The 13,729-nt window shown below is 42.4% G+C and overlaps 1 protein-coding gene across 2 annotated transcripts; it reads left to right on the plus strand.

Annotated features, from left to right (window-relative positions):
- Window positions 1-267: 267 nt before the first annotated feature.
- On the plus strand, window positions 268-8,839 carry LOC112215938 (glucocorticoid modulatory element-binding protein 2). Of its 2 annotated transcripts, XM_024375447.2 has the most exons (10): window positions 268-426; window positions 1,228-1,374; window positions 1,791-1,864; window positions 4,255-4,379; window positions 4,652-4,755; window positions 5,488-5,645; window positions 5,748-5,822; window positions 6,754-6,891; window positions 7,146-7,268; window positions 7,486-8,839. In XM_024375447.2, exons 2-10 carry the CDS (start codon window positions 1,247-1,249, stop codon window positions 8,085-8,087), a joined length of 1,527 nt encoding a protein of 508 aa, XP_024231215.1. In that variant the 5' UTR covers window positions 268-426; window positions 1,228-1,246; the 3' UTR covers window positions 8,088-8,839. The 2 variants fall into 2 exon arrangements, with proteins under 2 accessions (XP_024231215.1, XP_024231214.1); XM_024375446.2 differs by lacking the exon at window positions 268-426 and having other exon boundaries at window positions 439-1,374.
- The last annotated feature ends 4,890 nt before the right edge of the window (window positions 8,840-13,729 follow it).

Raw genomic sequence — 13,729 nt, forward strand, 5'->3', positions numbered from 1 at the left:
TGTCCATCTTTGTCAGATAGTTATTGATATTGTCAAAGATGTAGTTAAACATGAAAGTGGTAACTAACACACGGTGTTTGTTATGAATGAATTACTTAAATACGGGCATTTCCTTGAATGGTATTTTACAGACCAGTTAATATTCAATACTGGCAAAGACAAATATATTTGCTTAATTTATTGTGTTTCTTGTGATATTATAATGTAATAAATATGAAATGTCAATATCGAATTAATTATATTACTCCAAATCGATTGCCAAATTCTCTATCACGACTATGGAACTCTGCGATAACACCGTCCGTGACTGCGCAAAACCGACGCCCGTAAACATCTCGTTAGGTCAACGTTAGCGAAAGCAGCTAACTAGCCTTACTCTTGAGCACTGCAACAGTAGCAGCCATTTCTGAAATCTGAAAACAAAAGGTAAGGCGAGAATCTATTCAAAAAGTGTCACGTTCGCTAGCTACTATAAAAACAGACAGATAGGTGCCTCTGTGACTAGTTAACAAGCAACCCACTGCTTCTCACTATGCAAGCTAGCTAGTAGCAGACCGTAAACACTGGATGCTTCAATATGTCCGTCGTCGTAACGTGCGTGCCGTGCTCGGTAAAGATTACGTTATTTTATCACCACGACGTAGCGTTCGCTGTCTGTACGTGAACTGCCAAGCTAAAACGTAGCTACAGCCTGTGAAATGGAATTTCTAATGTATGGTTTATCTAACGTTGTAAAATATCCAGCTGAATACGTCTCCCTATCTGTATCGGCATGCCCTGTTTGGGCCTAGTTTGCTTGCTAAACACTTAGCTAGCTAGCTACTTAGCAAACTTCTTACGCCATAAATATTGCTATTGCTAGCTACAGCACAGAACAAGCTGCAATGAGAACTGTGTAGGTAACAACTAACTCGCTCAATAATAGCATTGATGTGATATTGATTAGTTAGCCAGGCCCTCTCCACAACATTTATCACTAACTGCGCTAGTTTAGCTACGTAGCCAATTGAAACGGGCCTATTAAAGCCAAGCTTATGATCCCTACCGCCATAATCACCCCTGTAAGGCCAGTTGGTGGTAGCCACAATGAAGTGCCCAATAGCTTCTGTTAATTGCCAATAGCCCACCTCATGCAAGCTAAACCAGCCTTGAAGACATTGAAGGGAGATGTGCTCTTGAATTACAAATGTTATCATTAGCACACAACTGTGTCTTCGTATCACTTAGTGAGACCTCAACCTCCCTCATGGCATCATCTGAGGTCAATGTTCATGTGGAGGAGGTGGTAGTCGTGACAACGCCGGATGGAGCAGGGGAGGGCTCAGCTGCCGAAGTGAAGACTGTGCTGGTGGCTACAGAGCTGACCCAACCGGGGTGAGTGGTGGACACACTAGAGCTATGTATGAGGATCAGTGAATTCCCATGACCGCTTCTCCAGCCCAGCCAGGGAAGTGTTAGAGCCTGATACACAATGAATTAGTTCATTGTGTGTTTACCATACACACACCTCAGTCATTTGAGTCAGTGATACCTTATGTTACATAACACTATTTAGTGATGAGTTCTTCCTAGTCAGGTTACATATATTCAAAAGGTCAACCCTACTAGTGGTAGTAGGTTTGTAATCAAGTGTACCACTACCAAAGACGGTTATAGACTAGTCTTTGGTAGTGGTACGCTTGATTGTACCCTCTCATCTGGGGTGCTGCATATTGTTGTTGGTTTAGCACTCACGGAAGTTTGTCTATGGTTTGTAGACTCATTGGAGTTTCTCTATCTATGCCATTCAGGGAGGAACTTGCAGATGGAAGCATTGAGTCTGAAACCGATGCCACCACCACTTTGACAAAGGAGGCAATCTTAGGTAAAAAAATAAAATAAAATAAAAAGTCTGACTTTTTCCACATTCTGTTACGTTACAGCTTTATTCTAAAATGTATTCGTTTTTTTTCTCTCATTAATCTACACACAATACCCCATAATGACAAAGCAAAAACAGGTTTTTAGACATTTTTGAAAATGTATAATAAAAAAACTGAAATACCAAATTTACATAAATATTCAGACCCTTTACTCAGTACTTTGTTGAAGCACCTTTGGAAGCAATTACAGACTCAAGTCTTCTTGGGTATGACCCTACAAGCTTGTCACACCTGTATTTGGGGAGTTTCTCTCATTTCTTTTCTACAGATACTCTCAAGCTCTGTCAGGTTGGATGGGGAGTGTCACTGCACAGCTATTTTCAGGTCTCTCCAGAGATGTTCGATCGGGTTCAAATCCGCGCTCTGGCTGGGCCACTCAAGGACATTCAGAGACTTGTCCCAAAGCCACTCTGCGTTGTCTTGGCTGTGTGCTTAGGCTCGTTGGCCTGTTGGAAGGTTAACCATTGCGCCAGTCTGAGGTCCTGAGTGCTCTGGAGCAGTTTTTCATCAAAGATCTCTCTGTACATTGCTCCCTTCATCTTTCCCTCGATCATGACTAGTCTGCCTGTCTCTGCCGCTGAAAAAGATCCCCACAGCATGATGCTGCCACCATGCTTCACCGTAGGGATGGTGCCAGGTTTCCTCCAGACGTGACACTTGGCATTCAGGCCAAAGAGTTCAATCTTGGTTTCAACAGACCAGAGAATCTTGTTTCTCCTTTAAGAGCCTTTTGGCAAACTCCAAGTTGGTTGTCATTTGCCTTTTACTGAGTAGTGGCTTCCATCTGGCCACGCTACCATAAAGGCCTGATTGGTTGAGTGCTGCAGAGATGGTTGTCCTTCTGGAAGATTATCCAATTTCCACAGAGGAACTCTGGAGCTCTGTTAGAGTGACAATCGGGTTCTTGGTCACCTCTCTGACCAAGGCCCTTCACTCCCGATTGCTCAGTTTGGCCGGGCGGCCAGTCTTGGTGGTTCCAAATTTCCATTTAAGAATGATAGAGGCCACTGTGTTCTTGGGGACCTTCAATGCTGCAGAAATGTTTTGGTACCCCTGCCCAGATCTGTGCCTTGACACAATCCTGTCTCTGAGCTCTAAGACCATTTCCTTCGACCTCATTGCTTGGATTTTGCCCTGACATGCACTGTCAACTGTGGGACCTTATATAGACGTGTGCCTTTCCAAATCATGTCTAATCAATTGAATTTACCACAGGTGGACTCCAAGTTGTGGACACATTTCAAGGATAATCAATGGAAACAGGATGCACCTGAGCTTAATTTTGAGTCTCATAGCAAAGGGTCTGAATGCTTATGTAAATAAGGATTTTTTATTTTTTTAAACATTTTCTAGCGTTTCTAAAAACCTGTTTTCGCTTTGTCATTACAGGGTATTGTGTGTAGATTGAGGAAAACATTTATTTAATCATTTTTAGAATAAAGTTTGTAACGTGACAAAATGAGGAAAAAGTGTAAGGGTCTGAATACTTTACGAATGTACTGTAAATAATGGATCATTCTTGATATACACAGGAAACTCTTGAGTGTGAAAAACCCAGCATCGTTGCAGTTCTTGACACAAACCGTTGCGCCTACCATACCCTGTTCAAAGCACTTAAATCCCTCAATCCCTTTTGTAGGTACCAGGTGCACCGGTTTGTGTCAAGAACTGCAATGCTGCTGGGTTTTTCATGCTCAACAGTTTACCGTGTGTATCAAGAATGGTCGACCACCCAACATGACACAACTGTGGGAAGCAGTGGAGTCAACATGGGCCAGCAGCCCTGTGGAAAGCTTTCAATGACATTGTAGAGTTTTTCTTGAATTATTCTTTATCTGGCATTAGACCGTAAGCCTAAGCTTTAAGGCCTAACTGTAGTCACTCCAAATACACACCAAATGCTTTTGGGAAGTTAACGTCGATCCACTGAGGCAAAAAGGACAATGTCGGAGTATAGTTCAATAAGACAAAAGCATGCACAAGGTGTCATTGTTAGAATTGTTATGTTTCAGAAAAACATTAGGCTACGGTTAAATACGCCTAAATCTTCAACAAAATAAGGGAAGAAATGTTGAAGTAAAACTTAATTGTTCAATAAATGTTCAAGAGAGAAAAAAATGGGAACTGTACAGTGCATTTTTTTAAATCGCAGGTAAGGGTCAGGTGCAGGTCTCAGATTTTCAATTTATCACATTTGGGCAGTTGTGGACGGGTTATTAGCAATTGCTGGTGGGTGCGTGTGAACAAACAGCTGACCCGCACATCAGTACTGTATTTGTGTTTTGAAACAATCAAATAAAAGGATTGAAGTGTTATGTGTCTGTCTTATCAGTGAAGCTGTCAGGTGAGATGGATGTGGAGGCTGACGTGGTCTACCCGGTCACCTGTGGGGACGTGAAGGCCACTCTGGTCTGGAAGAAGTTTGTTTGTCCAGGCATCAACATCAAATGTGTCCAAGTAAGTCTGATTAACTCTAGCAATTTTTTAAAACTTAACTCAGTCCTATTGGATCATGATTTTGAGGTTACTTATTCCTTTGATATGCACACCAAGGAAGGAACCTGTGGAGGTACTTATTCCTGTTCATTTGGGACAAAACGGAGGACACTACCTGAACTTATCCAATAAGAAATGCTTGTTTTAATTTTTTTTAGTGCACACCGTTTTTGCTACGATGTGCACTAATGAAAACAACTCTGATGACATCTGTCTGTTTATCTGTGTTCCAGTTCAATGAGCATCTCATCAGTCCCAAGGAGTTTGTCTATATGGCTGGGAAATCTACACTGAAAGACTGGAAGAGAGCCATCCGAGTGAACGGCACAATGATCAGGTCTGTGGCTTCGAAAGGATGCATATTTGGGTTTGCACAATACATTTATAATGTGAATCACATGGTCCTCCATGCAAGTAATTTAGAAATCTTGTAGTTCTCACTGCTAAGCAAAGTAGAAATGTTGATCAAAAAGTTGAAGCATTCCAAGTACTCATGCCCAAGTTATCCAAAACATGATCCTTTACGCATGTAATCATTGTGCAATTCTCAAATGTGCCACAAGATGGCACTATGACATAACATATGATATCAGGTGATTTTTAGGGCACTAGTTCAGTATGGCTGGCCTGGGTAGTGTTCATTAGGCACCAAACTGAAGAAAAACATTTAAATTGGACTAAAACGAGGAGGGGCTTCCTGGACTTATCCAATATGAAACGCTTATTTTCGCTTTCCATTGCAAAACCTTTTAAAACATTTAACGTTGTGTGCCCTAATGCAGGGGTTTCAAAAATCTGTCCTGGGCCCCCCCCTGGCTGCATGTGTTGGTTTTTGTCCTAGCACTTCACAGCTGATTGAATAACCAACTCATCTTCAAGTTTTATTTTATTTTTCATCAGCGTCGTAGTGTTGGGGCAAAAAACAAAAAGTGTACCCGAGGGGTGCCTCATGACCGACTTTGGAAAACCCTTCCCTAATGAACATGACACTGCACTTTGTTGGAGAAAAAATACTTTCTCTGATGCTGTCTTGCAGCTAAATAATGGTGTATAATACAATTCCCCATAGGAAAATCATGGACTCTGGCGAGCTGGATTTCTACCAGCACTCCAAAGTGTGCTCCAACACATGCCGCAGTACCAAGATTGACCTAGTGGGGACCAGAGTGTCACTCAGAAGCCAGCAGTCCACCGACTACGTCCCTGTCACCCCCTCCTCAGCCGACAGTAAGCACACACACACGCCTCGATTCCCTCAAACCCTCTTATGTGTGGCATTTTTTGTGTAAAATTGTAAGTTATTCAAAGCTTACGATTTTGTTGTTCTAGTGAACGGATCACAGGCCACGTTTCCAACAGAAGTATCATCAGACGAGACCACAGAATGGGTCACGGCCATAGGAGGTGAGTTTGAACTCTGAGTTATCATTTCAAAAGTTTTTAGCCTGCCTTCTTCTTCCAACTGACCACTATGCTTAGAAATGAGGCTAGGTGACTGCTCAAAGTTCAATAATCAGACAAGCAATCAGGTAATGGACCAACTATTTGTCTAATCACCTGATATGGTGCTAAAGTCAAATCAAATTTATTTATATAGCCCTTCGTACATCAGCTGATATCTCAAAGTGCTGTACAGAAACCCAGCCTAAAACCCCAAACAGCAAGCAATGTAGGTGTAGAAGCACGGTGGCTAGGAAAAACTCCCTAGAAAGGCCAAAACCTAGGAAGAAACCTAGAGAGGAACCAGGCTATGTGGGGTGGCCAGTCCTCTTCTGGCTGTGCCGGGTGGAGATTATAACAGAACATGGCCAAGATGTTCAAATGTTCATAAATGACCAGCATGGTCGAATAATAATAAGGCAGAACAGTTGAAACTGGAGCAGCAGCACGGCCAGGTGGACTGGGGACAGCAAGGAGTCATCATGTCAGGTAGTCCTGGGGCATGGTCCTAGGGCTCAGGTCCTCCGAGAGAGAGAAAGAAAGAGAGAAGGAGAGAATTAGAGAACGCACACTTAGATTCACACAGGACACCGAATAGGACAGGAGAAGTACTCCAGATATAACAAACTGACCCTAGCCCCCCGACACATAAACTACTGCAGCATAAATACTGGAGGCTGAGACAGGAGGGGTCAGGAGACACTGTGATCCACTTAGATCCATTGACTGTTAATAATTGTGACCATGTTGTACACTGAATCTCTATATACTGGCAATTCACAAATTTAGCAATCCGGTTTAAACAGTGCTTTATCCAACTCTTTGAATATCTATTTGAGACTATATAGTTGATTGTATAGAAGCAACTCCATGGTGTGTGTTTGCATTTTTCCAGAGGACTCTGTGACGTTCTGGAGGGGTCTGAAGGAGGCAGGGCTGCTGGAGGAGGTGGTAGAGGACTTCCAGAAGGAGATCCAGGAGGTGCTAAAGGGCATGCAGGAGCGCATCACTGAGCCTCCCCTGCAAGTTAATGGTCAGTTTCATATTGTTGGATGATCATTAGGGATATTTTACTCAAATATTTTTATAAAATGTATTAATTACGGTATTTCACTCTGTAATATTGCTATGCTAGCTTGTATGTTTCCCCCATTTATTGAACATAGTCATGTGGGAGCTGATGGGGGAGCTGATGCTAATGGGAGTGGGAGCTGATCCTAATGCCATTCTAACTTCAATCCTGTCTTTTCATCTCCCTACTCTCTGTGTTGGACCTTGACTTCTCAGACGCTGTGCTGCTGAACAACATAGTGCAGAACTTTGGCATGCTCGACCTGGTTAAGAAGGTGCTGGCCAGTCACAAGAGCCAGATGGACCGATATAGGGAGCAGTATTCACGCAGTCTTGTCGGTGAGTTAAATGCTCACAATAACATTCTTCATTATTGTGTCTTTGAGTCCTTGTTTTGTATTTTTATGGTGTTTTCTAGACAGTCTTTACATTATTTTTTGTAGACATCATTATTTTTGTTGCAACTGGCTTAGAAGCAGCTCCTTGAGAAAATAATGGGAAATGTTACTGTTTGGCCTAGGTGTGTATTAAGTTTGACCGCTTTCTCTTGCCGTAGCTCTGGAGCAGCAGTGTGACGAGCACAGGAAACGTGCCAAGGAGCTGAAAAGCAAATCCCAACACCTCAACAATGTCCTCATGACCCTGACCCCCGTGGCCACGCCACCCACGCCGAAACGCCCCCGCCTCACCCGCGCCGTCTCAGGCCCCGCCGTTATGTCCAGCGCCCCCACCCAGATCACCCTGCCCCTCACTCAGCTCACGGGCCTGCCTGCTGGGTGCAAAGTTCTCTCGATGGGTGGCGCGGTTGGTGCCGGCCAGCAGACCTACACGGTGCTGACATCCCCCGTGGGCGAGTTGGGCCCAGATGCCTCCAATCTGACGGTACTCTCTTCAGCCGCCGCCGTTCAGGAGGGCGCCGCTGCCACCACGGCCTTCATCAAGATGGTCAGCCCGGGCTACCAGCTAATCACGCTGCCTGCCGCGCTGGGAACCCAGCTACAGGGCTTTGCAGGGGGCACGCTCCAGGGCACCCCCACCATGGTGGCAATGCCCATGGGTAACAACGCGCTGCAGGGTATGGCAGCAGTAACGGCATTGGATACACAGGTGGACGTTCAGGTGCAGGAAGCCAAGGAGACGGTGGAGGTGGAGAGTTAGAGAGATGTACTACTCCTATATTATTACACACACAGCAGGAACTGAGGCCCTGTTTGTCCTCACTGGTTTAAGTGCTGGAACCAGTGTAGGTCTAGTGGTGTTGAACTATGAAGCACCCATCTCAGTAAAACTTTATAAAGATGACTTAAAAAATGTATAACAACGTATACATGCACTGCCCGTTTTAGTCGTAAGAACCAGGACGTGTGTGTATGTTTTTTCCCAACATGCAAGTAGATGCCATCCCTGCTCAAAAGTCATGATCTTAGCTCTTCTCAGGTGTCAATTTTCACAGGGGTGTACGTGCCATGTTCACATTATTTCTTTACATTATGCTAAACATGTAGATTCTACAAATGCTCATCTTTCAATGTCATAATTATTTTTCATTTCAGCGATGAATTAACTGTATATATCTTTTTGTTGAATATTACAATATTAATTATGTTGGGTTCTGAAAATGAGATGCAAGACTTTGCTCACACACAGTATCAGCGCATGTGCGCAGGTTCGCCTCAGGCTGTTAGAGCGTAGCAGCCAGGGAACCAAAACAGAGGAGAAGTTGAGCCTCGTGCTTCAACGCTCTTAGTGGTTGCGGAAATTGACCCACAATGCTGTTTACTTAATGCATCTATGTCATATCGCTGAGTCTACTTTTTAAAGCTTTGAACAAATTGAAAGTGAACAAACTGGTTGTTTTGTTGGACTTGTAAGAGTGTACACTTTGTAAATAAATTTGCTAAATTCTTCAATCTTTGTAATTTGTTAGGGCTATGAGTTTTTGTCGATTAGAACAGTTCAATGTTAGTTGTCTTTCCACTGTAGTGTGCTCTGAAATGACTGAAGTCTACAGTGCATTCGGAAAGTATTCAGACCTCTTCACTTATTTCACATTTTGTTACGTTACAGCCTTATTCCAAAATGGATTCAATCGTTTTTTTTACTCAATCTACACACAATACCCAATAATGACAAAGAATAACAGGTTTAGTAATATTTGCTAATTTATTCCAAATAAAAAAACTGAACTCAACATCAGCATAAGTATTCAGACCCTTTACTTTGTTGAAGCAACTTTGGCAGTGATTACATCCTCGAGTCTTCTTGGATGTAATGCTACACTGAAAGCTTGGCACACCTGTATTTGGGGAGTTTCTCTCATTCCTCTCTGCAGATCCTCTCAAGCTCTATCAGGTTGGATAGGGAGTGTCTGCTGCACAGCTATTTTCAGGTCTCTCCAGAGATGTTCGATCGGGTTCACTCAGGGCTAGGGTTGCACATTTCGGGGAATATGAATATTCAGAGGTGGAAACTTTCCGTGGGAATTAACATGCAAATTAATAACATTTAAATGTACAGTGGGGCAAAAAAGTATTTAGTCAGCCACCAATTGTGCAAGTTCTCCCACTTAAAAAGATGAGAGAGGCCTGTAATTTTCATCATAGGTACACTTCAACTATGACAGACAAAATGAGAAAAAAAATCCAGAAAATCACATTGTAGGATTTTTTATGAATTTATTTGCAAATTATGGTGGAAAATAAGTATTTGGTCAATAACAAAAGTTTATCTCATTACTTTGTTATATACCCGTTGTTGGCAATGACAGAGGTCAAACATTTTCTGTAAGTCTTCACAAGGTTTTCACACACTGTTGCTGGTATTTTGGCCCATTCCTCCATGCAGATCTCCTCTAGAGCAGTGATGTTTTGGGGCTGTTGCTGGGCAACACGGACTTTCAACTCCCTCCAAAGATTTTCTATGGGGTTGAGATCTGGAGACTGGCTAGGCCAGGACCTTGAAATGCTTCTTACGAAGCCACCCCTTCGTTGCCTGAGCGGTGTGTTTGGGACCATTGTCATGCTGAAAGACCCAGCCACGTTTCATCTTCAATGCTCTTGTTGATGGAAGGAGGTTTTCACTCAAAATCTCACGATACATGGCCCCATTCATTCTTTCCTTTACACGGATCAGTCGTCCTGATCCCTTTGCAGAAAAACAGCCCCAAAGCATGATGTTTCCACCCCCATGCTTCACAGTAGGTACAGTGCCTTGCGAAAGTATTCGGCCCCCTTGAACTTTGCGACCTTTTGCCACATTTCAGGCTTCAAACATAAAGATATAAAACTGTATTTTTTTGTGAAGAATCAACAACAAGTGGGACACAATCATGAAGTGGAACGACATTTATTGGATATTTCAAACTTTTTTTAACAAATCAAAAACTGAAAAATTGGGCGTGCAAAATTATTGTATGGTGTTCTTTGGATGCAACTCAGCATTCTTTGTCCTCCAAACACAACGAGTTGAGTTTTTACTTTTATTTTTCATCTGACCATATGATATTCTCCCAAACTTCTTCTGGATCATCCAAATGCTCTCTAGCAAACTTCAGACGGGCCTGGACATGTACTGGCTTAAGCAGGGGGACACGTCTGGCACTGCAGGATTTGAGTCCCTGGCGGCGTAGTGTGTTACTGATGGTAGGCTTTGTTACTTTGGTCCCAGCTCTCTGCAGATCATTCACTAGGTCCCCCCGTGTGGTTCTGGGATTTTTGCTCACCGTTCTTGTGATCATTTTGACCCCACGGGGTCTTGCGTGGAGCCCCAGATCGAGGGAGATTATCAGTGGTCTTGAATGTCTTCCATTTCCTAATAATTGCTCCCACAGTTGATTTCTTCAAACCAAGCTGCTTACCTATTGCAGATTCAGTCTTCCCAGCCTGGTGCAGGTCTACAATGTTGTTTCTGGTGTCCTTTGACAGCTCCTTGGTCTTGGCCATAGTGGAGTTTGGAGTGTGACTGTTTGAGGTTGTGGACAGGTGTCTTTTATACTGATAACAAGTTCAAACAGGTGCCATTAATACAGGTAACGAGTGGAGGACAGAGGAGCCTCTTAAAGAAGAAGTTACAGGTCTGTGAGAGCCAGAAATCTTGCTTGTTTGTAGGTGACCAAATACTTATTTTCCACCATAATTTGCAAATAAATTCATTAAAAATCCTACAATGTGATTTTCTGGATTTTTTTTTCTCATTTTGTCTGTCATAGTTGAAGTGTACCTATGATGAAAATTACAGGCCTCGCTCATCTTTTTAAGTGGGAAAACTTGCACAATTGGTGGCTGACTAAATAGTCTTTTGCCCCACTGTAGATGTTTTTTGCATTGGATATATTTACCATATCATATGGAACAAACATAAACCTTTTACCTTATCATAAGTAGACATAATTGCACATTATTAAATCCTTCCAATAGAAAAAAAACGATTTAGTTACAAATTGAACTTTAATTAAATGAGTTGACTCTTCACATGGGATAATTTCATTGAACAACAAAAGAAAGGGAATATTGAATGATCCCCAATGATCCATCGCATCTCCCAAAAACATTTTCAACATACATAAACATAAACATTCAACATAAACAGTTCATTCATTCTGTTGTGGCGATTCAGAAGATTACTCGACAAAGTCATATGGGAGTTTCATGTAAATATAGTGTTTTTTCTTCCTGTTTTTTATTTGTAAAAGTAGTTTAACATGAAGATTGGTGCAGTTTTTTTTTTGCTTATTGGGTTGAAATGAAATGATACCAGATTACTTTAGAAAAAAATGGCATTGACTGATCAGATCAAATGGTGATATAAAGAGCATTGTGTTGAACACAATGTTTAACAGTGAGAATCACAGAATGGTGAATTTACTAAATTACAGAGTTTGACTGTGTGATATTAGGTTGCTTCTTGTGTAAATATTTTCCTTCTGGATTTTAATGATTTATATGTAAAATGATAGTCTAGAAAACAAAGCGTTGGTTGTCTTCCTCTCAGGCTTCCATGTCTTCTCCCTGGACCTCCTCAATGTCCACCTCTTGAACATCAGACTCAGAGTCCTCATCTTCACTGTCACTTTCCAACCTTGTTGAGGATGGTTCATTGTCAGGCTCAAAAAGCCTCAAATTTGGCCCCGATGGCCACCAATTTTTCCACCCTTGTATTGCTCTGCCTGTTGCGTGCTTTGGTGTGTGTGTGTTCACAAACAAGGACCAGTTGCACTCTGAGGCGGCTGATGTTGGTGGGATTTGGAGGATGATGGAGGCAACAGGGGAAAGAGCCTCAGATCCACAAAGTCCCTTCCACCAGGTGGCTGATGAGATATGTTGGCACGACTGCCATATTGCATCTCCATCCCAAAGGACTTGCTTGGAAGTGTACTTCACCAGACTCCCAAGAACCTTGCCCTCATCCAGGCCAAGATGGCGAGACACGGTAGTGATGACACCATAGGCCTTGTTGATCTCTGCACCAGACAGGATGCTCTTGCCAGTATACTTGGGGTCCAACATGTACTGTGCAGCGTGTATGAGCTTCGGGCAGAAGTCTTCACGCTTTTTGATGTATTTCAGAACTGCAGTTTCCTCTGCTTGGAGCAACAGTGAAGTGGGCAGAGCAGTATGGATTTATTATCTTACATTTGCAAGCAGAGTCTAAACATCAGACAGGATGGCATTGTCTCCCTCAATGTAGAAAATAGTACAAATAAAGAAAAACCCTTGAATGAGTAGGCGTTTTCAAACGTTTTCAAACTTTTGACTGGTACTGTATTTTTCTTCTGACCAGAAACAGGGTTTAGAGCTGTTTTGTGCGAGAATTCATCACTTGTCTTCTCTAATTCACCAAACGATCATGCCCCAGCTTGATTGGCAAGCATTCAAGCAAGCTAGTATACTTGACTCGTAAATGTCGTCGGCTAGTCGTGGTGCAATGAAATAGGTAAGCTTTACGTTTTGATGTTGAAATATGGCGTGTTTGAGCACAGTCAATATTATTTATTTTTTAACTTCGTTACCTGCTTGGAAGTCTGTTATATTGTTTCACCGGGATGTTACAATAGCCTGCCTATACGTTTTCTAAACAAGTTTTCAGACGTGTCGCTATTCCACTAGCCCCTTACCTTGATATCAGAATTTACCGATAGGGGGCACTAAAGTCTTAACTTTGTTTCTCCGTATATTCATGTTTGGCCAGCGACTGCCGGCAGGTGCGTTGGCTTTGGGTGCACTACGGCATATGAAGTCAGATGACATCAAACCTGTATAACAGTTGCTGGACTCAATGCTGACCGCTCAACGGTGAGTTTGATATGTCCTTGTATCCATGTCATTGATTTAAGTTGATGGAAATATTATGCTTCAACTTAAAATGTTTGATGGATTCTTAGAATAGCCATTGCAATCAGTGAACTTCAAAGGCTACAACATTTTATTCAATGTTTTATTCAATGTAAATCATTCGAGCGGACTCCATTGCAGCATTGGCGCTCCCAATGCTCAACGTTCCGCGCTGTCCTCTTGGCAACGAAGGCCTACTTTTCGGCTACTCGTCCACAAGATGGTGCTAGTACACTTCCACTCATCCTCACGACTCAATTTAGGGTGATTGATTTTAATTAAGAAATGTATTTTCATGTTAAAAATGAGACCACTGATGTAAGGTCCATATCATCCTCTATGTACGCTATGCTGTAGGCCTAGTTTTTGCTGTTGTTATTCTTTATGTTTGTTGAAATATTACAGTTATCTCATTAGTATATGTATTTGTTTTCTCTCCGAATGGTAACAGGTGGTGGCCAAGGATGTGTC

The sequence above is a fragment of the Oncorhynchus tshawytscha genome, linkage group LG16, assembly GCF_018296145.1.
Source record: "Oncorhynchus tshawytscha isolate Ot180627B linkage group LG16, Otsh_v2.0, whole genome shotgun sequence".
In the NCBI taxonomy this organism is placed as follows: Eukaryota; Metazoa; Chordata; class Actinopteri; order Salmoniformes; family Salmonidae; genus Oncorhynchus; species Oncorhynchus tshawytscha.